The sequence below is a fragment of the Trichosurus vulpecula genome, chromosome 3 (genome assembly GCF_011100635.1).
Source record: "Trichosurus vulpecula isolate mTriVul1 chromosome 3, mTriVul1.pri, whole genome shotgun sequence".
Lineage (NCBI taxonomy): Eukaryota > Metazoa > Chordata > Mammalia > Diprotodontia > Phalangeridae > Trichosurus > Trichosurus vulpecula.
This window is the reverse complement of record NC_050575.1, coordinates 111,188,817-111,215,705: the sequence shown is the minus strand read 5'-3', so window position 1 is coordinate 111,215,705 and position 26,889 is coordinate 111,188,817. Positions and strand designations below refer to the sequence as shown.

Sequence of the window (26,889 nt, the reverse complement as noted above, 5' to 3'; positions counted from 1 at the left end):
ATCAGAGTAATATGAGCTCGGAATGCTCTACCACAGGTCGGGCACAAATATTCCACCTGAACATTTGCAAGCTTTGCAAAAAGGTGGGAGCCTCTTTTACTCATCTACCCAGGCTGCCTCTGGGCAGGATGCTACTGACAACATCCTGGATTACTATAACTCCTGGCATTCCTGTCCTCAAATTTCTATTTTTTCCTATTTATAGGAAAAAAAATGTGGTTTATTGTTTTTATTAGTGTTAACATACCTATTCTTAAGTTGTCCTCCCTCCCTTCCCCATTCAGTAAACTCCAGTGGCTCCCTATTGCCTTTAGGAGCAAATACAAAATGCTCTATTTGGCATTCAAAGCCTTTCATAACTTAGCCCCCTCCTACTTTCCAGTCCTCTTAAACCTTACTCCCCAAAATGTACCCTTCACTACAGTGACACTGGCTTCCTGGTCGTTCCACAAACAAGAAATTCCATCTCTCAGCTCCAGGCATTTTTTCTGGCTGTCCTCCATGCCTGGCATATTCTCTCTCCTCTGCTATAACTGCTGACCTCTCTGGCTTCCTTTAAGTCCCAACTAAAATTCCTCCTTCCATAGGAAGCCTTCCCCAATCCTTCTTAATTCCAGTGCCTGCCTTCCATTATCCTGTTTATCCAGTGGATAGCTTGCTTTGTATAGATTTGTGCGCGTGTTGCTTCTCCCACTAGATTGTAAGGTCCTTGAGTGGAAGAACTATCTTTTGCCTCTTTTGTGCTTAATACAGCGCCTGATGCTTTGATTGATTGATAGAGGCACCTCTAACTTACATTTCTCCTAGCCATCAGTTTGTACTTATCTCACTATTCTTTGTATTATGCTTGTTCATGTGCATGTCTCCACCCCCACCCCTACCCCTATTAGACTGGGAGTTCTTTTTAGAACAAAGAGCAGGATCTGTGTCCTGTCTACTGTTTTATCCCTAGGTCCTGCCACATGGTAGTTGGTTAATGTTTGTGGAATTTAATTGAAATGAAATGAAAATCCTAGAAAATAGCTATTCTGTTGTATGAATAAAATTCCCTTTAAGATGAGCATTGCTAAGTGCTCAGATCCATAGGTGCTAAAGCCATGAGTAAGTGATGCCCCTTGCCCTCAGGGAGCTTACATGCCAGGTGGAAATGTAAGAAAGACACAAGTGAAAATATAATGAATGGCCAGACCCAGCGTGGGCCATTAACAGTTCAGTGTCAGCTTGGAAGGACTCCAGTGGGCTTGGCCTTATGCTACTTAACCATACAAGACAGATTCTGCCCAGTGGAAAAGGACAAGGGTCCAGACATTAATTGCTAGGACTTAGTGGTAGGCCAGGGAGCATCGTGGTGCCGGGTGCTAGGGTAGTCAGGAAGGGTTTTACAGAGAAGGTGGGTCTTTGGCTGGGCCTTGAAGGATTCCCTCATTCAACAAACATCAAATCCCTGTGTTATGTTCAGAAGTTATAATGCCTGTGTTGTATGCCCTAGAGATTGCAAAGGTGAATTCTAGAATAAAGTCTCCATTCAATAAACAATTCCTGAACACCTGCTGAGTGCAGGGCCCTATGCAGGATACCAGGGAAGAGACTAAATTTAAATAAAATACAGTTTCTTATCTCTGCCTCCAAGAAACTGTGGCCAATAGGAGATGGATGCACAAATTATTATAATATCAGGAAGAATGTGCCATAAGAGAGAAACAAACAGAAGAATATGAAGTTCAGAGGAAGGGAAGATCCCTCCTGACTAAGAAGGGGGCCAGGAATCAGGGAAGACTTCCAAGAGGAGGCAGCACTTAAAGTGTGGATAAGGTTTCAATGAGAAAAGATCTTGCTCAGGAATCAGACTTCTTGAGAACCTGGGAAAGGGAATGAACTGGAAGAAGATCCTATATATTGCAGGTAGAGAGAATAGCGTGAACCTTAGACTGGAAGTAGGAATGTGAAAAGAATGCTTTGAGAGCTCTAATTAGTCTGGTCTGGTTAGAGTGATGGGGAGATGGGGTACAAGGAGAAAGAAGAATGATGGGTAGATAAGATAGCAGAGAAGGGTACATTCCAGGCATGGGAACAAAGTGCAAAAGAGGAATGCATGTTTGGGAGATGCTTAGGAGGCTGGCAGCATGAGGAGGCTTGGGAGATAAGGGCAGAAAAGGAATTTAGGGCCAGAGTGTGGAAATTACTCAATTCCAGAAGTTTAATAATTCCTGTATAAAATACGCCTCCACTGATGTCTTTTTCAGAGGCCTCCCTCCCACCACCACATCAGGCAGAGTGTTAACCCTCAAAAACTATGCCTGTGGAGTACAAGCTCAGTCAATTCAGGGTATGACCAGATGACAAACTATGAATCTACCTTCCAAGAACCAACCTAGCTCGGTACCAAAAGGTTCATAAGTAAAGCATGGTCCACCAAGGTCCGCCACAATCTTTTTAGTCACAGTCACTATAATTTTACATGAAATTTCATAGGAGTAAATGTCAAGTCTCATTTGGGCTTAAAACTTAAAGCTTCACAAACTGAGGAACACGTGCCCCAAGTATTTGTGTGGATACATATCTAGGGGTTGTAGTGGATTACATGTACCAACCAATTTAGATTTTTAAAATATATGTACAAAAAAATAGAAGCCAGGACAGATAACAGAATATGAAACTAATTGATAATAATATCTAGCTTTTATATAGCATTTTAAGGTTCACAAGGCACTCAGTTATCTCATTTTATCATCACAAATCCATGGGAGGAAGGTGCCGTTCTTAAATAAAAGCATAGCATGTACTGTACAGATGATATCAGAAGTTATAAATCTCAAAATGAGCTGAGGATATAGAGAAGAACTAAGGACGAGACAGTAGCAGATCATTGTTTGCAGATCAGAAAAAAGAAGAGAAACAAAAAAGGAATGTGACCATTGCTTGGGGTGGATGGGACCTTGATCGACAGCAGCTCAAAGTTAAACATACTCAGTTCTTATTTTGCCAAGGAGATGACCTTTGGCCTGGGAAAGATGGAACAAAAATGGCTAACAGTATTTTAATACCCAAGATAAGTAAGGAAATACTGTAGTAAAAGATGCCCTTGAAATTCACCTGAGAGAATTAGCAGGTGCGATTGCTGAGCCACTGTCACTAATGTCTGAATAATTACGGAGAATGGGAGATAAACATCTAGAGAAGGGAGGATATTGGCCAGAATTTTTTTAAAGGCTGAGGGCAGGCGGGAGAGGGGGCAGAATAGGGTTTGCAAATTCTAGGCTAGTGAACTTGGCTTCTCTCCTGGCAGAATGTTAGACTGCATTAGTAAAGGGATGGCTAGCGAACACCTAGAAAAGGAAACAGCGATGGCTTCATATTAATGCTTCCACTCCTGCCTCTTCCCCCTCCAAGAAGTCATTGTGTTCACTTTATACATATATATATATGTATGTATCTATATATCTATACATGTATGTATATATACATATACGTATATATATATATATACACATATATATGAATTTGTACTTACCTGTGTACATACTGTATCCCAACAGTAGAATGTAAGTTCCTTGAGGAGAGGGACTACTTATTTTGCTTTGTTTTGGACTTTTTTTCTTTATACCACTAGCACGTAACAAAGCACTTAGCATGTAGAATATGCCTAATAAATGCTGTTGAATTGAATGCCATTCCATATCAGATTAACTTTATTTCCTTTTATTCCCTTCTTTATAGGGTTAGTAAACTGGCAGATCATAAGAATGTCACATATTAGCCTAGATTTTCACAAAGCTTTTGACAAAGCCTCTCCTCTTTATCTTCTCTAAAATGTGGAGAGGTGTGGGCTAGATAATAATACACTTAGATGGATTTGGAGCTGGTTGACTAGCCAGACCAGAGTGGACCATTAACGGTTGGTTCAATGTCAGCTTAGAAGGAGGTCTCCAGTGGGCTTGGCTTTATGCTACTTAGCCTTTTTTTGAAAACCATAAATAGTGTCCTTATTAAACTCCCAGGTGATACCAAGCTGGAAGGGACAGTTCACACAATGAATGACAGAGGAAGCATCCAAAAACATCTTGCCACCTAGAACAGTGGGCTGGATCAAATAAGATGAAATGTAATAGAGAAAAATGTAGCATCTCACACTTGGGTTCAATAAACTGCCATCACACGTCCATGATGGAGAAGGAGCAGTTAGACCACATTTTATCTGAAAAAGATTTGGGGGTTTTATAGTGAACTGCCAGCTTCATATGTGTCAGCACTAAGATATGGCTGCCAAAAAGGCTGATCTGAGCTTGGGAGAAGGGGAGAGATTCCAGAAATAGGGAGGTGATGGTTGTTAGAACACTCCTGGAGAGTTGGGCTCTGTTCCAGGCACCACGTGTTAGGAAGAACATTGATAGACTTCAGAGTGTCCAGTAGAATACAACCAGGACGGTAAAAGGCCTCGAGGATATGCTATATGAGAAGATGTTTACTCTAGAGAGGAGGAACCCAGGAGTGGGGGTAGGATGTGAGGGAGAAAGGATAGCTGTCTTTAAGCATTTTATAGCTAGGTGTCATAGTGAATAAAGCAAAGGGCCTGAAGATAGGAAAACTCATCTTCTGAGTTCAAATCTGGCCTCAGACACTTACTGGCTGTGTGACCCTGGGTAAGTCACTTAACCCTGTTTACCTCAGTTTCCTCATCTATAAAATGATCTGAAGAAGGAAATGCCTAACCACTCCAGGATCCAAGAAAACCCCAGATGGGGTCACAAAGAGTCAGACGTAACTGAACAACAACACTTGTAGGATCCTAGATCTAGAATTAGAAGATTCCTTCGAGGTCATGTGGTTGGAGTGCTGTCCTAAAGATGCCAAGGTCCAGATATGGAGTCAGAACACCTGGGATGGAGTCTCAGCTCCACCACTCATTAGCTTTGCCACCTTGAACAGTCACTTCTGAGTTGAGCCTCCATCCTCTTATCCATTAAATGGAAATAATAACTCTCCTATTATCTGCTTCATTGGGAGGTGGTGAGATGCAAGCAAAATAATAGATATAAAGCGCTTTTTAGCAGAAAGAGATGCTATTGAAACGCCCATTGTCAGTATTCCTCTAGTACATGGTTGACACTGTCCTACATTTGGAGTTGAAGGGCCTGGGTTTGAATTCAGGCTGTGCTTCTTTCTACCTATATGACCTTACCCAAGTCACACAGCTATTCTGAACTCTAGTTTTCTTCTCTGTAAGGGGAAGCTGTTGGATTAAATGATCTCTAAATTCCCTTGTAGTTTCAAATACTACAATCCTTGGCCCAATTATCGTTGTACATCTTCCCAGGCCTGAGGCCTCATTGATTTTAGTCTGAGTTCATTCCCACCCTTTCTCTTTTTTCCATTTTATTGTATTGATCTCTTTTGTTTTTACATCACCTACACTTCTGGATGTATCCCCTTCCCAGTGAGCCATTCTTTGTAACAAAGATTTAAAAAGAAAGAGGAAAAAAAAGCATTCGCACAAAACAAACCAATAGATCAACCCTATCTGACAATAAATGCAGTATTCTATGCCAATAGTCCCTGATCTCTGCAAAGAAGGTCTGTAACCCCGTCTTTGGGCTTGTTGGGTATGTGCCTAACTAACAGTAGGATCTGTGAGTCGAAAGATACGGACATTTTAGTCACTTTTTAAAGCTGAATTACAAATTGCTTTCCGAAATGATTGGGCTAATTCACAGCTCCACCAACAATGCATCTGTGTGCCTATCTATGCATAGTCCTCCTAATATTATTCATTTCCATCTCTTGTTGCCTTTGCCGATTTGCTGGGCCTAAGGTCAAACCTCTAAGCTGTTCTCATTTGTATTTCTCTTATCATTAATTGTTTGGAACCACCTTTCACATAGCTGTTAATAGTTTGTAATTCTTGTTTTGAGGCCTGTTTGTTTTTATCTGTAGACATTTACCCATTAGGCCCTGGCTCTAGGTATTATGAATTGATGCTAACCCCCCTCTCCTTTTCCCAGATGACCTGGTTCAACCTGGATTGTCAGGACTTGGTGGCAGACCTAAAGTTGGGGGAGGGCTGTAAGGCCAGCCCAGAGGCACAGCACCACCTGGAAAGCTACCTTCAGAGGCTTGCAGTGGAGTTTCCTGCTGAGAAACTGTGGGAGATGTGGCTGCAGGCATCTTCTCTGAGTCGAGGCCCTGGCCTGGGCCTTTGGGAGGAAGCTCGACTGAGGCGGCATGAGAGTTATGTTATTCTTCAGGAGGCTCTGACCCGGTGCCAGGGGAAACTAGAGACTGAGCTGGGCCCTAGTAAGGGAAAAGACATTTCAGTGAACTTAGCCCCCAGATCCCTAGAGGGAGGCTCCATAGCCATTCTGGAACCTGGGAAAACATTCACTGGAATCCAAAGATGGAAAGGACAGTCTGTTCGAGGAGGAAGGTTGGGCACAGGTATGAATTCAAACTCTGTAAGCCGAGGTGGCCTAAAGGAAAATGACTCCTCTGACCAGTCTAAGGAAGAAGGGGATGGTAGAAATAATCAACAGAAAATGGGGACTTCCAGCCCAGCTCCTGGAATTACGGACTCGGAGCGAAGGCCCCAAGGTGACCTGGCTGTAGATCTTAACAAGGCAGCCCCAGAGAATTTGCAGCCTCCCGCATGGCTACCTGCTCTGCCTGCGTCTTCCAAGTCCCCTACCCTATGGAAAGGCCTCACCAGAAAGAGGCCAGGACGAGGGTCTCGCTTCCAGTTCTCCCGACATGGTAGTTTCTCGTCAGAAGAGACGGACTCGCAGACCTCCCTAGAGGACTCACCACTGACCAGTCCTGTGGTATCCTTGGAGCTAAGCAGCCCCCAGCTGCTCTGGGCTCCGGGCAAGGGCCCAGGCATAGTGCAGCTGGAGGGCAAGCCTCTCGGTAGTCAAACACCAGGAAGCCCTGTGTAGAATCACTTTAGCAAGCATTTAATAAACACCTACTGTGTGTCTGGATCTGTGCTCAGCTATTCTGGTGGAAGGGAGGTGGGGGGAACTATGGAGGGAAGGGGAGGAACAGCCACTGCCTTATAGAGACTGACATGTACAAAACATTTAGAAAATAAGACAAGGTAGCATATAATAAAGTATTAAACATAATGGAATTGAATTTTCAGATGAATGATGGAGACAATATCTGATATGGATAAATAGTATCAGAGAGATCCGTGTTGGCTAGAATAATCAGGGTTGGCTTCCTGGAAGAAGTGGGACTTGACTCGGAGTCATGATGCGTGACCTCAGGAAAGGGATTACCTTTCTCTGGGCTAATGGACCCATAGTCAGAAAAACCTAGTTTGAAATCCTACCTTTAATCCTTACTGGCTTGTGGCTTGTGGCTATGGGGAAGTAACCTCTCACCTTCTGTTTCTTCACCTGTAAAATAATAATAATAGTACCTGTAGTACCTATCCCGAAGAGCTACTGTGAGGCTCAAATGAAGTAATATATGTATTATCCACAGTCTGGGGTGGGCCCACAAATGGATCCAGTTTCTGGACTCACACAGACTTGGTTTAATCCTGAGGGAACCAGATGCCAAAGAGAGGATCACACTTTGAAGGCTGAAATTCTCTAGCTCATTATGCCCTCATCCTAAAGGTCTGCAGAAAAACCCTATGAAAAAGTTTACATATGACTCATGTCTAGGGTTCCTCCCTGCTGCCTGAACAATGTCCCTGCTAGAAAAAAATACTCGATGTACAAAAAGACATCATGTAGAAGACAGCTATTTATTTTCTCCACCACAAAAGAAATGCTCAGAACACAAAAGCACATATTAACACATACTTAAAACATAAACAATATAACCTGTCACCTATTATGCTCTCCCAGGAGATTAATAACTTTGTGAGACCCTGGAAAAGATAGCATCCAGCTGGTAATGATCATCTCTTCCTTTGAGAAGTGGTATAGTTTCAGGAAGTACCTTCTGTTATGTAGCTGTCACTGATTGGAGAATTCCCGTCCTCTCAGTGGGGTCACCACTAGGGGATAAAATGTCCATTTCTCATGACTTTGGATTGGGGAAAGAAACACAAAACAGAAGAGGCAGCCAAAGGCTTAAAGTCCAATTTTAGGCCAACCTAGGCAAGCACAGATTGTCACTGCCGTATACTCATAACCACCACAGCCTCTTCAGGGGCACAGGGGAGAGAAATCTCCTTCCTACTCCCTGGAAGTCCAAGGCGGAGCTGACAGAATGCTAAACAACATCCTCAAAAGAAGGAGGAAGGGAGAGAAGGAGAAAGGAAGGAAAGGAGAAAGAGAAGGAGAGAGGGGAGGGAGGAAGGGAAAGAAAGAGAAGAAGGGGGAGAGAGAGAGAGAGGGAGGGAGAGAGAGAGAGACAGAGAGACAAAGAGAGACAGAGAGAGAGAGAGACAGAGAGAGAGAGAGAGCCTTTTTCCTCTCCTTGCATAGCCTACTGGGTAAGCTGCCTCTTCTCAGCTCAAACACCAATCATCTTTGACATGGCCTCCCCAGTCACAGGAACCAATAAGAGATTACATTATCCCAAAGAGCAGGCTCTTCATCTCTGAGCTAGAACACATGTCCATCCCCCAAAAAGCAGAGTGTCCATGCCCAGCTCCCAGGGAGGCCTCTATGCAGAAGATCAAGTGATTCCCCTTATCAGCCTTACTACATACATGAAAAATTTGCAAACTTTGAGGGACTACGTAAATGTCTGTTAGCACCATTGCCTTGTAGCAAAGCTATGTGGATGAGTAGCAATTACAGTTCATATTTATGTAGCATTTTAAGGTCCAAAAAAAGGTTTTCCTCGTCACAACCCTGCGTGGAAGCAGAAGCTATTATTCATATTTGATAGATGGGGAAAACAAGTTTCAGAGAGGTTAAATGGTAACTTAGCATTACACAGCTGCTAAACATTAGAGCCATGATCCTAACTGGGGCTTTGTGACTCCAAATTTAGGAAGTGCTCTGGGGATGAAGGCATAGCATTAAACAGGAGCTGTGAGACAAAGGTTGAACTATCTGCCAGACCCCCTAATGTCACCCTCTACTCCTCCAGCCCTCGGCAGCAAGGGCTGGACTGCTTATTTTAATGTAATTCATAGCTCCAGGTCTCAGTATGCCTGAGAGTAGCAGACAATCAAAGAGACCAAGCTGCCTGATTAGCACATTTCTGTGCCTCCCATCTCCCTACCATGCATGGCAGGGGGCTGGCCTGGTGCTTCAAATACGGTTGTCATGGAAGCAGCCTCCCTCTGCTTTAGAAAGCTGATTACCCCAGGCAGGGAGTCCAAGGCTCAGAATTGTGGAGGCAGAGCCCCGCTCCCTACAACCCCTAATCCAGTGTGGCTTTCTGATCAGGGTTTAGGATAGAGGACAAATGAAGTAGCTGAGTAGAAATCTGAGAGTCAGAAGACCTGGGTTCTAGAACGAGTTCCGCCACTAACGTATCCCCTCTGTGAGCCTTTTTCTCCATCTGTGAAATGAGGGAATTGGGCTCAGTGCTCTCCAAAGGTCCCTTTTTGCTCTGACCTTTGCACTCTATGGTCTATTGCTATCAGAGCTGATCAAATCATAGAATCTAGAGCTGGACCCAGCAGTCTCCTGGTTCAGTCCCCTAATTTTATAGATGAAGAAACAGTCCCAGAGAGGGTAGGGGACTTGTCCCTGGACAGTTAGTAGGTATCAGAGGAACTTGAGGATTTGAACCCAGATCTTCCTGATTCCCAGTCTAGCATGTTAGGGTGAATGAGTAACTACTCTAGACTTCCTCTCTTGCTATCTAAGACCCTTCGTAATCTGGCTTCTGTGTATCCCTCTCTCTAGTGTTATCTCCTACTACTTCCCTATGCCAAGGCTTTCCTTCAGCTATCTGGGATGGGTAGGCATTGTTCTTGGCACATTACCCAGGCACTCCGGCCTCACCAGCTCTAGAAGCCCTCCATCTGCCCCTCGGTTTGTACCTAGATCACACAGGTAGTAAGAAGCAGGGTCATGTCCTCTGACTCTAAATCTAGTCTCTTTTCACTATGTCTTGCTGTCTTCTGGCATTAGATGACTACCTTGGAGCAGATGGGAAGGGAGATTCTAGAATCTTAGGGTGGGTCTGACATTTCTCTGGGTCATTTCATCCATTACTTTTGTCACGTCTGAAGCTCTCAAACACACCCTAAGCTTAATGGGGCAGAATTTCAGACATTTACTATGTCAGGAGCTATTTGAAGCAGCCCTTATCCTCACAGAGTCCTCATATACCAGCAGACTAATAAGAGAGATACCCCTGGAGAGGTATCATGCACAGTGAGGGCATTTAAGATGCCTGAGGGAAGGGGATACATAGACACATACCCAGCTCTTCTGGCCAGCTCCACATCCAGAGCAAGGAGAAAGGTTAGGAAACTGTCAGGTTTGGGAAAGATCTTGGGGATCCCAAACAAAATAAAACTCTGCCATGGACAGCCTGGGAACACCTTTTCTAAACTCTGAAATCTTATCCAAGTATATCTGCTCTAGCAAGAGAACCTGGATCACAAGGATTGGAAGATCATAGGGCTAGAACAGAGAGGGACCTCAGAACCCCTCACTTTATAGAGTTTAGCCTAGGACTGAACATGCAGCAGGCACTTGATAAAAGTTTGTTGACTTGACTTTACAGATGAGGAAATTGAGGCCAAGGAAGTAAAGTGACTTGCCCAAGATCACACAGTATCAGGGGATTCGAACTCAAGTCCTCTGACATGAGATCTAGTGATCAAGGCTCAATAGTGGTTGTTGGGCTCCGTTCTTCTTCTTTCTCAAGTCTCTCCACTATGTGCTGCTTGCGAAGGTTCATATTGGGGGGAGGGGGAAAGAGGAAAGGGAAAGGAACCCAGATGCAAGTAGTGTGACATTTTCCTTTTGCCATGGGGCAGTTAGGTGGCACAGTGGATAGAGCACTGGACTTGGAATCAGGAAAACTCATCTTGGCGAGTTCAAATCCAGCCTCAGACATTTACTAGCTGTATGACTGTGGACAAGTCACTTACCCCTGTTTGCCTCAGTTTCCTTACCTGTAAAATGAGCTGGAGAAGGCAATAGTAAACCACTCCAGTATTTTTGCCAAGAAAACTCCAACACGAGGTCACTGACAGTCGGACACTATTGAAACAATCGAACAACAGTACAAGTGCTGACCTCATTCGCTACTCCGAGATTGCCTCCTATCCATTATCATGACACAGAATTTAGACTGGGTTTAGATAGTACCCTGACTTAAGTGCCCACAGACCATTGACTCCCTAGAGGAAGAGAGATCCCAGGAAAGGAATAGGGTGTGACAGATCATGGTTTAGTGAAAAGAGCTCAGGCCTAGGAATTGGGAAATCTGGGGTCTAGATCCATCTCTGCTGCTAATTTGCTTTGTTACCTTGAGCAAATCACTTGACCTCTCTAGGTCTCTGTGTTCTCTTCTGTAGTACAAGAGGTTAGGAAGATGTAATCTCTAAAGCTGTTCCAAGATCAGGAATTCATTGCTTGTTTCTTTCCTTTTTCCTTTGCTCATATGCAATGTATGATCCTCACTCAAGGGTCAACCTTGAGTCTCAAGCAATTCTCTTCAAAGACTAATTCTAGCCACAACTATTAAATCCTTGTTGGTTTAGTTGGCAAAAGCAACAACAAAAAACATGGTGCTCAGAAGGAAGGGATGGAAAAAGGAAGAAAGCCACCATCATTTCCATGCCTGCCCAGGTATAGGCCCTTGATGACAGCATCAGCACTAGAAATTCCAGGTGTAGGACAGCTGGAACAAAAGGGAAGAGATATTCTGTAGAGTTTGAAAACCTTGGCCCAATGTCCATCTGTTCCTCTCGAGCTTCTGATGAGATCATTCTCCTGAGATGTCTCAGCTTATTAAGAAATAAGACTGGGAAGAGGAGGAGGAAGAGGAGGAGGAGGAAGTTCCCTTTTCCCCTAAGTCTGGAAGGGGGTGCCTGAGCAGCTGGAGATCTGCCTGCCCCTAACCCCTCACCCTTCCCCTCTCTCACAACATCTCTTTCCTCCTCCCCTCCTCCACCCCTGCCTGAGAGATCTCAGAAATTCCTACACTTTCCTGTGTATGACAGAGAAAAAGAAAAGTGAGCAGAACTGATTGATGCATTCCAGGGAAAAGGGGTGCAATGTATGACACCTGTGGATCCCTCACCTCCTGGACAGGGACGGAAATACAGTCAGCACAACTGTATAATACACAGAGGAAAAGATACTTGTGGTGGGAGACATTGTCTCTGGGAACATTCCATTGTGGGAGGGAGGCTAGGAGGCCTTTCTGCACAAAGAAACCAACCTTTGGGAGAGACAAAGGTGGGGTCTACAGTCTGCCCAGTAGTACAGTCTGAGACCCCACTTTTGTTTCTCTTAATAAGGGTTGGTTTCTTTTGTTGATTTCTTTGGGAAGCGGGACTTCTTAATTTCTTTCTTATACCAATTACTACCAGCTTGCTCTCTATGGAAACACATCTATCCTCAGAACACTCACCGCACAAGATATTTGTGGCTGGAGACACACACACTCTGAAAACACCCCAGTTACTACAGGTTTGCTCTCTACAGAAACATACCCAAAAATGGATATTTAAGGAAATAGAGGCCTTCCTGAAGAAAAGACCAGAGCTGAATTGAAAATGTGATTTTCAAATACAAGATTCAAAAGAAACATTAAAAGGTAATCGTAAGCAACTTAAAAAAAAAAAAGAAAGGAAAGAAACAAGACTCCCAAAGGAAATGTAGAGGTGACCTGTTTTTAGTGACTTTCTGAGGCACTAGATTAGTTTTAAGCAGGGGTGACATGAATCCCCAAGTCAACCTGGAGCAAAGTCAGAGAATTTTGTACCTGGGCTGTGTGCTCAACATTCACACAATTTTTGTTTTCTGAACTTTTTTGCCCTCTAAATGTTTTTCTTCGATATGGCGCAGTGGAGATGGAATTGAGGTCAGAGGACCTGGGTTTAAATCCTAGTCCCGCCACATGCTGCCCGCTACTGAGCAAGCTATTTAATGTCTTTGGCACTCCAGTCTCAAAATCAGGGCTTTGGATTAGATGACCTCTAAGTAAGTGATTTTAGTTCTAAGTTTGCAATTCTATGATCCCACTGTTCACCTCCATCCCAGGTGTTAGGAGCTCAGTGTGTCCCCTCCCCCACCAGAGATGATGTTTTTGTGATCCTAGAGACCTTGGTGAGGGTAATGCTTAACCCAAGGAAGTCCGTGCTAATGGTGAAATTTCAGGCATTGGTTATAAAAGCAATGAGGGAATTATAAAATCATAGATTAAGAGCTAGAAATGACTTTAGATACCACTTGGTTCCAACTCCTCATTTCACACATACGGACACTGAGGCTCAGAGAGGGTAAGCAACTTGCCTAAGGTCACATTGACAAGAAGTAAGAGTCTGGGTTCCAGCTCAGGTCTTTGGGCTCGGTTTTCTTATTCACAAAATGATGGAGATTGGATTAAAGAACCTGAAAACTCCCTCCCTGGGTTGATCTTGTGAAGTGATGACTCTCCATCCAGCGTCCAGTCCACAGGACTGTATGGCACAGGCTAACAGGCCCCGGCAAAGAGCCCGGGCTGCCTCTTGGGCTGCCCTTGGACCCGCTGGAGGAGGGGGGTGGGGACAGAAATGGTTACAGAACCATGCAGCCAAAGCCATCCTACCAACTTGATCATATAACTCAGCTCCTGAAATTTCTCCAGTGGCCACCAATAAACTTTCCCATCGATTCTCAAAGTATATTTGGCTCACTTTATTAGGGGCCTACTATTGATTCTGGATCCTTAACTGATTTGTTTTCTCACTTCCCCAGTCATTCTCAGACACCATCCTCAAAGGGCCAGAGGGGCCTGGGATATTAACTTTTGCTGAAACCCAAATCTAGGAACTGTACGTGTTTGCGCAGGGAGACAGGGCTGAGCCGGGAGGGAGGATGAGTGAAGACCAGCTGCTCCCCAGTCACATGCCAGAAATCTGGCATCACAAGCCCTGCCTCCAAGTGTGACATAATGGGTAGAATGCTGGACCTGGAATAGGAAGAGCTGAGTTTGAATCCTGCTTTGAACACACTCTCTGTGTGACCCTAGGTGAGTCATCTTACTTCTCTGAGACTCAGTTTCCTCATCTGTAAAAGGAGGAGGTCAAACTCAACGACTTAAGGTCCCTTCCAGTACTAAATCAATGAGCCAATGAAATTCGTGATTCTCCTGAGCTTCTTTAGAGTCTCTGTGGGTGGGCAGACCCTTCCAAATATATTAGTTGGTTCTGAGAAATTGGAGAAATGTTTATGCACACAGTAAACAAACTGACAATGATAAGCCAAAAAAATAAAAAAAAAATATGTTTAAGGGAGTAAATGCTGCTGGGACAGAAACACTCACTGACCGCTTGACTAATATCTCAGGTCATCCACCAACATATTAATACGCAGCTTTGCTGGAATGTTATGCTCAAGGCCAGCTTTTTATGTAGTACATTCAAAAGACCGTTGAATTTGGCTCAGAAAATCTGCAACTTTTACAGATATGCTGCATGCAGCTAAACAAACCCTTTCCTCTCTGGGCCTGAGCATCCTCCTCTGTAAAATTCACTTCTATCTGAGGTTCCATGTAGCTTTGACCTTCTACATTCTAAGGCCCCTCCCAACTGTGACATCTTGTGATGCTATGAATGGGCCATGGGCTAGGACGGAGTGTGTCTTTGATGACTGCATCAGCCATCTCGGGGGTGGGGGAATGTTTTAGAGAAAAAGGAATGATAGAAATCATCATGCTCACATTGTGTGTGTATGTGTATGTGTGTGTGAGAGAGACAGAGACAGAGAGACAGAGACAAACAGAGAGGAGAGAAACAGAGAGGTGGGAGAGACAAACAGATGGAAGGAGGGAGGGAAGGAAGGGGAGAGAGAGAGAGAGAGAGAAAGAGAAAGCAACAGAGACAGAGAAACAGAGATGAGACAGAGGAGACAGAGAGAAGAGAGAGAGAAGTGAGGGGGAGAGAGAGACAGAGAGATATTGAGAAACAGAGACGGAGAGAGGAAAGAGGGAGAGAGACAGAGACAGACAGAGACAGAGACAGACAGACAGAGACAGAGAGGAGAGAAACAGAGAGGAGGGAGAGACATACAGCTGGAGGGAGGGAAGGAAGGAGAGAGACAGAGAGAGAGAGAGAGTTTAAAGACATTCTGGTGACCAGAAGGATGCAGTACAAGGAAGTAGGAACCAAGAGGCAGAAAATCTGGGCGCAAGTCCTAGTTCAACCTCTGACTCGTGTGAATTCAATGCAACTACATTCATTAAGTGCCCCCCATGTGCCAGGCACTGGCACTCTGCTTAGGCGCCAGAGATTTGTTGTTGAGTTGTTTCAGTTGTGTCCAATTCTCCATGACCTCATTTGGGGTTTTCTTGGCAAAGATACAGGAGTGGTTTGGCATTTCCTTCTCCAGCTCATTTTACAGATGAGGCAACTGAGACAAACAGGGTTAAGTGACTTGCCCAGGGTCACACAGCTAGCAAGTGTCTGAGGCCTAATTTGAACTCAGGAATATAAGCCTTCCTGACTCATCCCTGCATTCTATCCACTGTGCCACCTAGCTGCCCAATACCCAGTTGGGGAACACCTAATAGTCCAATTTGACTATAATGTAGAGTCCATTAAGAGGAAGGATATGAAATAAGGCTAGAAAGGTATTTCATATTTCAGAGATTGAGAGTTGGATGAGACATCAGAGGCTACCTAGTCCAACCTCCTCCTTTTACAGTTGAGGCCCTTAGAGATTAAATTACTCACCCACCATGGCAGAACAAGATGCAAACCAAGCCGGCTGACTCCAGAGGAGGCATGCTTTTCATTGAACCACATTGTAGGGTATCTCTAGACTACAGAGAGCTCTAAACGCCTGACCAAAGAATTTGTATTTTATCCTCAAGCCTATGATAAGGAACCATTGAAATCCTTTACTAGGGGAATGATTCAGTCAGGTCTGTGCCTTTGAAAAATCATTTTGGCAGCTGTGTGGAGAGGGTGGATTAGAGAAAGATGAAACTGAAAGCAGAGACACCAGATAGGAGCCTCTATGATATGTCAGGCAAGAAGTGATGAGAGCATGAGCTAGGCTGGTGGCCCCCTGAGTGAAGAGGACGTGGCAGCTGAAAAGATATTTTGTAGAGAGAATCCATGATATTCAGCATCAATATGAGGGAGAGGGAGAGGGCAGAGCCAAAGACAATTCTTAGATTTCAAACCTGAGTTACAGGAAGGATGATGGTGCCCTCAACAAAAACAGAAAGGTTTGAAAGGGAAGTTTGAGTAGGAATATACAGTTCTATTCTATTCTGCATATGTTGAACATGAGATGTTATTGGTAGAGTCATCCAAGAGGCAACTGGCCACGGGGGTCTGGCATGGAGGAGATATATTAGGGACTTTTTGTTGTTGTCCTCCAGCCATTTTTCAGTCATGTCTGACTTTTTGTGATCCCATTTGGGGTTATCCTGGCAAAGATACTAGAGTGGTTTGCCATTTCCTTCTCTAGCTCATTAGACAGGTGAGGAAACTGAGGCAAACAAGGTTAAGTGACTTGCCCAGGGTCACACAGCTAGTAAGTGTCTGAGGCTAAATTTGAACTCAGAAAGATGAGTTTTCCTGACTCCAGGCCCAGTTCTCTATCCACCGTACAACCTAGGCTCTTCATTAGGGTCTTAGGGACATAGATTTAGAACTCATCTGCGTGGAAAGGATCATTGAACCCCTTGGGAACAGAGAATAATAATCAACAATTTTATAATACTTCAAGGTTTACAGAGTTTGTTCCTCAAAGCAACACTAAAATGCATATTATTATCACCCTAATTTTACAAAAGGGGAAACTGAATCTCTGAGAAGTTAAATGAATTGCCCAAGTTCAGACACAGCTGGTATCTGAGATGGGATTTGAACCCCAGTTACCTGACTCCAGAAGAGAAATGAACTGCAAAGGCAGAGTCTCAGTGAACATCTACACTTAGGGGATCATAGATGGATAATGGATGATTCAGCAAAGGATCCTGAGAAAAACCTGTTAGACAGGTAAGGAGAGGACTAGGAGACATCCAAGGGAGAAAAGAGCATCCAGGTGCAGAGAGCAGACGAAATGGGGAAAGGTATAGAAAGGTCAAGGAACATAAGGATGGAGAAAAAGAGGACTAGGACAAGATAAAGACCACCCTCTTCAACAGCTAGCATTTGCACAGTGCTTTAAGGTTTACAAGGTGATCTAGGTAAGTTATCTCATTTGAACCTCACCACAACCCTGTGAGTTTGGTGCTATTAGATCCATTTTATAGAAGACGAAACTGAAGCTAGGAAAAGTTAAGTGATTTGCCCAGGGTCACACAGCTAATTATCATCTATGTTGTGATTATACATAGGTTGAGGCAGGTTTTGAACTCAGGTCTTCCTGATTCCAAGTCCAGCATTTTAACAATGGTAACCATTGAGAAAGCAGCCTCAGTAGTATGGTAAACCAGAATCCAAGTCCAACATGGTGCCTTGCCCATAGTAGGGGCTTAGTAAGTATTTGTTGAGTTCAGTTGATTTGAGTTGATTTGGGTTGCATTGAATCAAGAACTACTGCTGTCAGGCTGCCATCACCTTCATTCCCCACCCTATGCCTCTCAGCTGTGGTTAGGTGAGCAGTAACTGGGAAGGGGAAAGGGGGAGGAGAGATGATAGCGGGGGAGAGGGGGGTTGGGTTCAGCTCTGTATGGCTGTTTATAACTTCTTCTCCCTGTATTACCTGGGCGTTTCTCCCAGTTATCTGAGCAAAGTAGAGCTGACAGTTTGGAGAATGGATTTGCATAGAATCTGCATGAAATTTTCATCCACCTCAGAGGAACTGTCTCCTTGCAATTTTCAAGTTAAAATATCTTTTACTCCTTCTGTAAAGCCTGTAATTTCTTGATTTCGATGCTTTCTCCTCCTTCTCACCTGCTCAGTCTCTCTGTGTCGGGCATTCTCATTTCTGCAATCTAAATACGATATCCTTTGTCCGGGAAGGCAACATCGCCGTCTCTTACATTCAGAGTCAGCAGCGTAGCATGGTGGCTGGAACAGTGGATTTAGATTCCAAGGACTTGGCTTCCATTCTCACTTCTTCCACTTGTCAGCTGTAGGACCCTGGGCAAGTCACTTAATCTGTGGAGGCCTCGGTTTCCTCCCCTGTAAAATGAGGCGGATGGTTCACTAGTAGATCTCTCAGGTCCCTTCAGGCTCTAAATCCCGTAATTTAGACTGGACACTTCTACTTCTTTCTCTAGGGTTGAGCCTAAGGCAAAACATTTCACCCAAAGCCTGCACAGACTAGACTGTGGTGCTGGATATGCTGCATAACACGCTCAGTATCAAAGAGGGCGAAGGGAAGAGTCATGGGAGAGGGCAGGATGGGGAAATGGGGCAGCTTGCTCTTCATTAGGTCTTGAGTCTGATCCTCGTGATTTAGGATTGTTGCTTCTCAATTCCAAATTCCTGTAGTACGTTATATCAGCATATATAATACTATAGAAAACAGAATGTGGAGCGGTGGGACACCTCTTCGTGGCAGCAGCAGCGATGGCGATGGCGGCTTTGGGACGGTGATGGAGAACACGGGCCAGGTGATGCATCTCCCCCCTACCCCCACCCCCATGCTGTGCACCCCTGACACTGCCCCGACCTCGACACCCGCCGGGACGATGGTGAAGTATTTTCTGGGGCAAAGCTTGCTCTGGAGCTCCTGGGACCAGGTGTTTGCTGCTTACAGCAAGCATGTGCTGAAGGAGGGCATTGTGCACCAGAAGGTGACTCCTGATTGAAAGCTGCTGTCCAGGTGGCTTCTAATGAAGACCAACGGGATGCCCCACTGGGCACTGGGCAGAGCGCTTCTTTCCTGCTAATGTAGCCCCACTCAATGCACATCCTTGAGGACTCTGTCGTGGACCCACAGAACCAGACCATGACCACTTTCACCTGTAACATCGACCATGCCCGGCTGATGGTGGTGGAGGAAAGATGTGTTTACTGTGTGAACCCTGAAAACAGTGGCTGGACTGAAATCCCACGGGAGGCCTGGGTCTCCTCCAGTTTGTTCCGGGTCTTGAGAGCTGTGCAGGAGTTTGGCCTAGCTAGAGTCAAAAGTAATGTGACCAAGCCCATCAAAGCCTTTGAGTACATCTTGGTCAAACTGCAAGGTGAAACTCCTTCTAAGACACTTGTTGAAACAGCTAAGGAAGCAACAGAGAAGGCCAGGGAAAATGCTCTGGCAGCTACCAAGAAGGCCAAGGACCTGACCAGCAAGGCAGCCACCAAGAAGCAGCAGCAGCAACACTATGTTTAAAGGAGTCACCCTACTGCTTCCCCTGCAACAAAAGGCCCTGCTGCCCTCCCAGATTGCCAGTACCCAAGGCTGAGAGCCTCTTGGCAAGACCTGGCATTGGGCACAGAGTCCCAGCTCCTGAGCAGACCATCCAGGTCTTGTTTCATTACCCGCCCTGTGTCCATCCAAGCTGTAATTTATCATCAAAAATCTATTTTCGGTGCAAAAAAAAGAAGAAAATAGAATGTCAGAGCTACAAGGGACCTTAGAACACAGAATGTGAAATGTCAGAACTGGAAGGAACCTTAGAACATAGAACATGGAAAGTTGATAACTTTATTATATTAAAAGGAATAGCAAGTTGTACTTAATAGATTTGCAGTTTCATGTGCAATCATCCTTTTTATTATACTATGTAATAGAAATACTTGTTTTATTCCATAAATTTAAAAAATTAAAATTAATATTAAGATAAAGAAGCTAGACAAGAGTTTTAAACATAGAACATAGCATGTCAGAGCTAAAAAGATCTTAGGGTATGCATAACTTCAGAGCTAGAAGAGACCTTGGAGCATAGAATGTTAGAGATAAATGGTACCTGAGAGACCATATAGTACAACCCCTCATTATACAGAGGAGAAACTGAATACTAGAAGAGAAAAATCTCCCCTCCTGGCCTAGGTTGATCCTAGACTTCTCCCCATTCATTACTTGGAGTTAAGCATTTTCCTTTCTACATGGGAATCCTGATTCCTTAGTAGGGAGTCTATCAAATACTTTCTAGACAGTCTCAATGAAAAAAAGAAAAAGCGTTTCTTAAACACATATCATGTGTCATTTTGAATACATATAGAAAAGTTAAGACAGTCCCTGCTCCCAAGGAACTTACATTGTAATTAAGGAAGACAATACAACCCAAGGGCAGATGGAAAGTCCTGAGGGTACAGCTGATACAAGGTCCAGAGTCCTTGGTTTACATAAGGAGGCCAGATGACATCATGAAGGCACCCCCTCCCCCCCTTCCCCCCCTCTCCCCGCCGCGTGCTAACCAGCCATTCCAGATGAGTTCTGGGATAGTCCAAGGTTGTGTAGAGTAAGGGGAAAAAGATGAGGAGGGAAGGGCACTCCCCACCATGGGGGCAGAGAGCACTCTGAGCCAGGGGGATAGGCAGAGAAGGCAGGGAAAGGTGAGGCTGAACACTAAGGAATAGGAGAGACAGAAAGGGTGGGGAAAGCTGCAGAATTTCTGGCCAGAGATGTTATGGAGGTAAGGGCTTCTGGCTCTCCATGGGCACCAAACAGGCACACCCAGGGATTCAGTGGGGATGAGTAATGAAAACATCTGTACAGCCAGACTCACTGGGGAGAGAGGGAAGGAGTTGTGAGCCTTGGAGAAGCAGCAGATCCTTGTGCTGTCCCCCTTTTCCCAGACAACTTAGGCCCATCATCCTCTGGGAGCAGCTATAGGCAGGACTCCAACCAATGCTGCCTTTCTTGGCCATGCCAAAGGCTAGCCTGGATCCTTGCATCCCCCATTCCCCAGATAAGATGCCACATTCATCCCTCCAGTCTGGGATTCTATCTGCCTCTGATGTGACTTCAGAGGGATGGTTTGGGGAGGGCAGGACTCTCACTCTCCCTTTCTGGGCCTCAGTTGCTTCATCTTTGAAATGGAGTAATAATCCATGCCCTTCCCCCCTCACCGAGCTGCTGTAAGATGCTACTGAAAAGAGATGTGATCATAGGATTTAGAGCTGGAAGGCACCTTACAGCTAGACTGGTCTATGCAGCAGTCCCTCCTATACCTCTAAGAGAGGCGGCTTATTCAGACCCTGTTGAAATCTCTTCGGTGATAGAGAGTTCACTATTTTTGCAAGATCATATATTCCCATTGTAAGAAAAGATAGTATGGTATCTGGTTTTGCTCCCACAGAATCTATCCATATAGTTGAGTTTAAACTTATTTGTCAAAACAATGGCCATCCTGGTGTCAGGGAAACTAGAGAGGCCAAACTGGTTGAACCAGTTCAAGCTTATCTTGTCAGTTCAAGGATCTGGTCTTGGTCAAGGGTCCAGGTCTACTGATTTGCATAATTTGCATATGTTAAAGAGGGAAGGTAGGGGAAATAAAGAATATAGATTAATCCTAACTCAGACAAGGAAGATAGAACTAATTAACTTCATTTCTGCTTCTGTATCCTTATTATCCTACCTATATAAACTGTATAACCTAAGAAAACTATGTAAAAAGTAAAGAATGTGAACTAACCATAACTCAAACAGGAGTGGAGGTGATGGTTACCGCCCCTCCCCACCCTCCCACTCCTGCTGCTGTATCGGTGTGAGTGTTTCTAGTGAGCACTGTACCCACTCTCTCAAGGAGTGTAATAAATGCCTTCCTCTGCCCACTCTGGTCCTGAGTTCTTTGGGTGAGAATGGGCAAATCACATGGATCTTCCTAAGGTTATGCTACCAGGAAAGCAATGAGCTGCGGAAGCATGTCTCAGGCTAACTTCCTGACCTTGCCTTGGGGAGTCCTATGATCCCCACTGCGATGTTAAGAGGGCTGCCATGTGGGATTTCCCTGGGGAACCCTGTGGTCTGCACAGCCTTCTTAAGGGGCCATCACTTGGGTCTTTCGGCCCTGTCTCGGGAGCCTTGTGATCTTACCGCAGTTCTAAGGGGCCATCACTTGGGTCCTCCTTAGGGTCTGACCCCTAGGAGGCCCTGTGATCCCTAGAGATAAAAGGGGGCTACCGCTTGGTCTTCCTCTGGGAGTCCTGCGGTCTGCACAGCCTTCCCTAGGGATTATCAGGGGGTTCTTCCTCAGGACTTTGGCCCTGCCTAGGAAGTCCAGTGATCTCCAAAACCACATTTCTCACACCATGTTTAGATGGTTCTAATTAATTGTTGGACAATTCTTCTTTAAATTGATAAGAAATCTGCCTCCTTATAACTTCCTCTAACTGTTCCCAGTTCTGTGCACTGGAACTACACGTAGTAAGTCTAGTTCGTCCTTTGCCTTAAACCCTTTCAATTGTTCCAACTCTGCTATCATGCATCCCAGTCTCTCTCTTCTCCAGAGCAAGCATTCCCAATTATTATAACCACTTTTCCAGAAAATGCAGCTGTTAGTGGGGGTGGGACAGCAGCAACCACTCAGCCTGGGCTGGTTCCACCCAGGCTAGAATGGAAAAGTCCCAAGGCCCTCAGGAAAATCCCACAAATGGTCCTTCTTCTTCCCTATCCATGCCTAGGTCTAGAGAGCTCATCTCCCTGATAGCTGCCCTCCACAGGATGCATCCTCCCACTGAGATGTCACCAGAGCCTGGTGTCAGGGAAAAGGCCCCTGCATGTAAAGTCAAGTGACGTGGGGTTAAATCTCGGCCCTGCTCATGCGTATGAGAGTGAACAGCATGTGTGCATCTGTGTCTAATTATGTGTGCTTGTGTAGGTGTAGTGTGTCCGTTTATCTGGGCACCCCTCTGAGCCTTGCATTTGGTACACCAAGATATAGTTATTTCAGCAGCTTGTTCATTCCTCTGAAATCAGAATCTTTCATCTGCAGCATTCCGAGGCTTGCCCTGGATTCAAATCAAGGAATTAGCATAGTAAATGTTTGTCCTGGAGAGGGCTTAATTGAAACCCTAAGGGTGGTGGTCAGGCATTGGCCTGATGCTGTCTCCTGAAGGAGGGGGAAGAGGCCCTGCCAGGCCCCCAGGAGAGGAGCAATGCTGGGTAATACTATGAATAATAATAATAATAGTAACTATTATCCTCCTACTACTAATAATAATGGTTTTTGTGCAAGCTTTAAGGCTACAAAGCTCTTTCAAATCCAGTCTCTCATCCTCCATTCCACTGTCACTTTGATCTTCTTAAAGCATGACATCACCCCCATTCAACAAACTCCACTCTCTCACAAAGACCTCCAAGAACAAATACCAAATCCTCAGTTGTGTTCTTTAAGCCTTTCAGGACCCAGCCCCCTCTTATCTTTCCAGTCTTCTCATTCTTCCTCCTGTCCCTGTACTTTAGAACCAGTGACATCATCCTCCTTGGTGTCCATGACCAAAACAAAACATTCCATCTCCTGACTGGTCGTTTTCACCATCCGTCCCTTCATACCAACAATGCTCTCCCTCCTTATCATGACCTCGCAGCCTCCCTGGTTTACTCCAAGTCCTCGCTAAAATCTCTGCAATCTCAAATTTCTGCAAGAAACCTTTGCTGATCCCCCTCAATGCTAGTGCTGTCCCTCTGAGATCATCTCCAAGGGTCCTGTGTACACCTTGTTTATACAGAGTTGTTTGCATGTTGTCTCCCTACTGAATCGTGACCTCCAGAGGGGTAGGAAGATCTGTGGGAAGATCTGGATGGGATTGTTTTGATTTTTTTATGTAATATATCTATAATTTTTCATATTTTTATATAATTTATATAACATATATATAATTTATATAAATATTTTATTTATTTATTTTTAAATTTCTTTTCTTTGTATTCTCCAGCACTTAGCATAGTGCTGGCCACATTGTAGGCACTTAATAAATGCTTATTGACTTGAGTTGAGGGAGAAGAGGAAAGTATCTCATTTCCATTTTATAGGTGGAAAAAATAGAGGCCAAGAGAAATGGGCTAGCTGGACCAGAGAAACAGCACTGGAGTTGTACTCAGAAAAAAAGCTGTGTTCTTCCTCCAGCTCTGGCACTTAGTACCAGTGAAAGCTAGGGCAAGTTATCTTACCTCTTTAGGGGACTAGACTAGAAGACTTCTAAGGTCTCTTTGAGCTGTAAGTCCTATAATTCTATTCCTCCCTGCCCAAACCCCCAAGACACACACACACACACACACACACACACAGAGGAGTTAGAAGCTCAACAGGTGCCCCTTTCAGAGGGAAGAAGACTGACTGACTAGGGGATTAAGAGGAGGTACAGTAGGAAAAGAGATGATTTGAATCCTGGTCCTACCACTCAGCCTTTTGTCACCTTGGGCAAATCACTTTGATGAGGTGCTAATGATGGACCCCTAAAAGGAAAAGACCACATCTTTGGGACCTGGGGCTCTCCTACCACTTAACTCCTTCCACTCCAGGGTTCTTGCCACTCTTTAATCCCATCCAGATCTTCCCACAGTCTTTCTGTATAAAATATCAATCTTACCCTCATCAATTATGCAGATTCCTTAAGAATCTGGCCGGCTCATATTGGTGCTATAAACAGTGCAGACTCACTAGGAGTCTCGCCCACCCCAACTGGTGTCATAATAAACTTGCTGCTTGGACTGAAGGAAGGCTTGAATGGTTGAATTCTTTTGAGGCAGACCCGCACCCTGTATCCCTTGCATTCTGGGTTCCTAGCACCCCTATACTGCAATATATTTTGGTTCCCTGACCAGGAAGCGACCTGGGGCTATGGAGGTGATCACCAAATCCTAACCACTGTGGTCTAGGAGTGCTAGGAACCCCAAAATGCAAGCCCCAGTGAAAGGGCAGTTAAACGGATTACTGACTGGGAGTGTCTCAGGCAAACACCAGATATCTGGGTTCAGAGGCTTTGGGGTCCAGGTCCCAAAGACATGGCCTTTTCCTTTTCAGTGTCCGATGTTAGCACCCAATCAACTTGATCTTTCAGAGTTCTGTTTCCTTATCTACAAAATGGAGGCCTCATAGTAGGTGATCTCTCAGGTTCCTTCTCATTCCAGATCCTAGGATTCTATGATGAAATGAAGACTGGGTCAGGAACCAGAGCCGGTTCTAGCAAGCCAGATGGTGAAGAAAGCTGGAGGGCCAGCAAGTCTGCTGCTCCTCACCCCAGGCTCTCAGGCTGAGCCTGGCTCCTTTGGCCTGGGACAAAAACAGATGTTAACACCTTTATTGCTGGGCTCTAGAATTCAATATGCCCATTTTCAAAGAGGAGACAGATGAGAGCAGTGTTTTGCTCAAAAGAGGGGGCTGTCTAATGGAAGATCACTTATTTATAGGCAGTGAGGGAGAAATATGGGAACAAGGAGGGTTGCTTGGTGTTCCCTACCTCAGAATCCACATGTGAATGCTTCCCTAAGGTCTAACAACTTACGGACTAGCCTCTGGACTCAGAAGTCTTAGAGTCTTAGGGCTAAGAGTCCAAAAACCCAGGTTTCAATCTGAACCCTGCCCTTGACTGAGTATATGACCTGGAGCAAGTCCCTTTCCCAGTTTTCTCCTCTGTTAAATGAGGTCTCTAGGGTCTCTTCCAATTTTGACATTCTCTGGTTTATATTCTAAGGTCTCTTTCAGCTCAAATGTCCAACAGTAGCTGGATTCTGGAAAGTGATATAGCTCTCACCCTAAGGCCACCCTCCCCCAATAGTTCATGCTCCTCTTTGGTGCCCAGCAGGAAGTGGAGGGGAGGAGAGGCAGAGGAGACCACAAGAAAATTAGCACTAAGGCCTCAGGAGCTTCTCCTAATTTGTAATGTTAATTTAAAAGATTTGCATAATGTCTTCCTGGGGATTTTATTTTTCTTGCACATTTAAACCATTTTAGTATATATATAATTTTTTTTCCTGACACCCTGGAGGTTTCCCTCCTCTTTTGGTCTCTCTTGTATATAAGTATCTTCTCCCAAAAAGTAACAAACACTGGAAAAGTCAAGTCTACAGGCCCCACCCAAATCCCCTTTTACAAGATCAGGGAAACTGAGGCTCAGAGAGGATAAAGAGGCCCTTCCAAGGTCACATAGGAGACTAGTAACAGAGCCAGGACTAGATCCTAGAACTTTTGATGCCTAAACCAGGGTTTTCCATTGTCCAGCACTACTTTATAGTCTTTTTCCCTTTGGCTACAGAGAAACAAGAAAGAAGGACCTATTCTATCCAAAGAAATCCTGCCCAGCCATCAGGACTGATTGTTGATTCACTGACCAACTGTCCCAAGGAGATTGGTACCAGGTCTCACCAAGGAGATCTATTTCACTGAATGTGGGGAGTACAACCTTGGCAAGTAATCCCTCTTTTCAGGATCCCCCAGATCCCCTTCCTGGAGTCAAGGGGCAGCTGAGGGCTGCAATGTCCTACTGCATACACTTCCAGCAGCCTTAAGAGGCTGCTCTAGACCTTAAACCTAAGTCTAAGTCAAGGACCCATTCTACCAGCCTTTAGTATCCCTTCAGAATGAGCCTGGGGTTAGAAAACAGAAAATTTGTATTTTAGTCCTGGAGCCTACACCTGGCTAGATGTGTGTGGGCAAATTACTTCTCCCATCTGAGCCTTCATTTTCTTATCTGTCAAATGGGATTAACAATCCCTTCTTGACCTCCATTAATAGGGAGCCTTAATAGGCTATAGCGTAGATCACGTAGGATGAGAATAACAATTCCTATTTCATAGTAGTTTGATATAGTGGATAGAGAGCTGGTTTCAGAGTCAGGAAAACAGAGGTTCAGGACTCTCCTCTTACACAAACTGGCTGCATGACTCTGGGAAAATCATTTCACTTCTCAGTACCCCCATACAACTCTCTTACCCTGGTAACAGACAAGGGGCTGACCTACTTTGA

General features: G+C 44.8%; 1 protein-coding gene and 1 pseudogene across 1 annotated transcript in view; both read left to right on the top strand.

Annotated features, from left to right (window-relative positions):
* KIAA1755 (KIAA1755 ortholog) overlaps positions 1-6,968 on the top strand; it is a 73,809-nt gene extending 66,841 nt beyond the window's left edge. Inside the window, exon 14 of the mRNA XM_036753145.1 lies at positions 6,000-6,968. Coding sequence (XP_036609040.1) covers positions 6,000-6,926 — 927 coding nt within the window. The 3' untranslated portion in view covers positions 6,927-6,968. The remainder of the gene's footprint in view (positions 1-5,999) is intronic.
* Positions 6,969-18,729: 11,761 nt separating this feature from the next.
* On the top strand, positions 18,730-19,370 carry LOC118845072 (annotated as a pseudogene).
* The last annotated feature ends 7,519 nt before the right edge of the window (positions 19,371-26,889 follow it).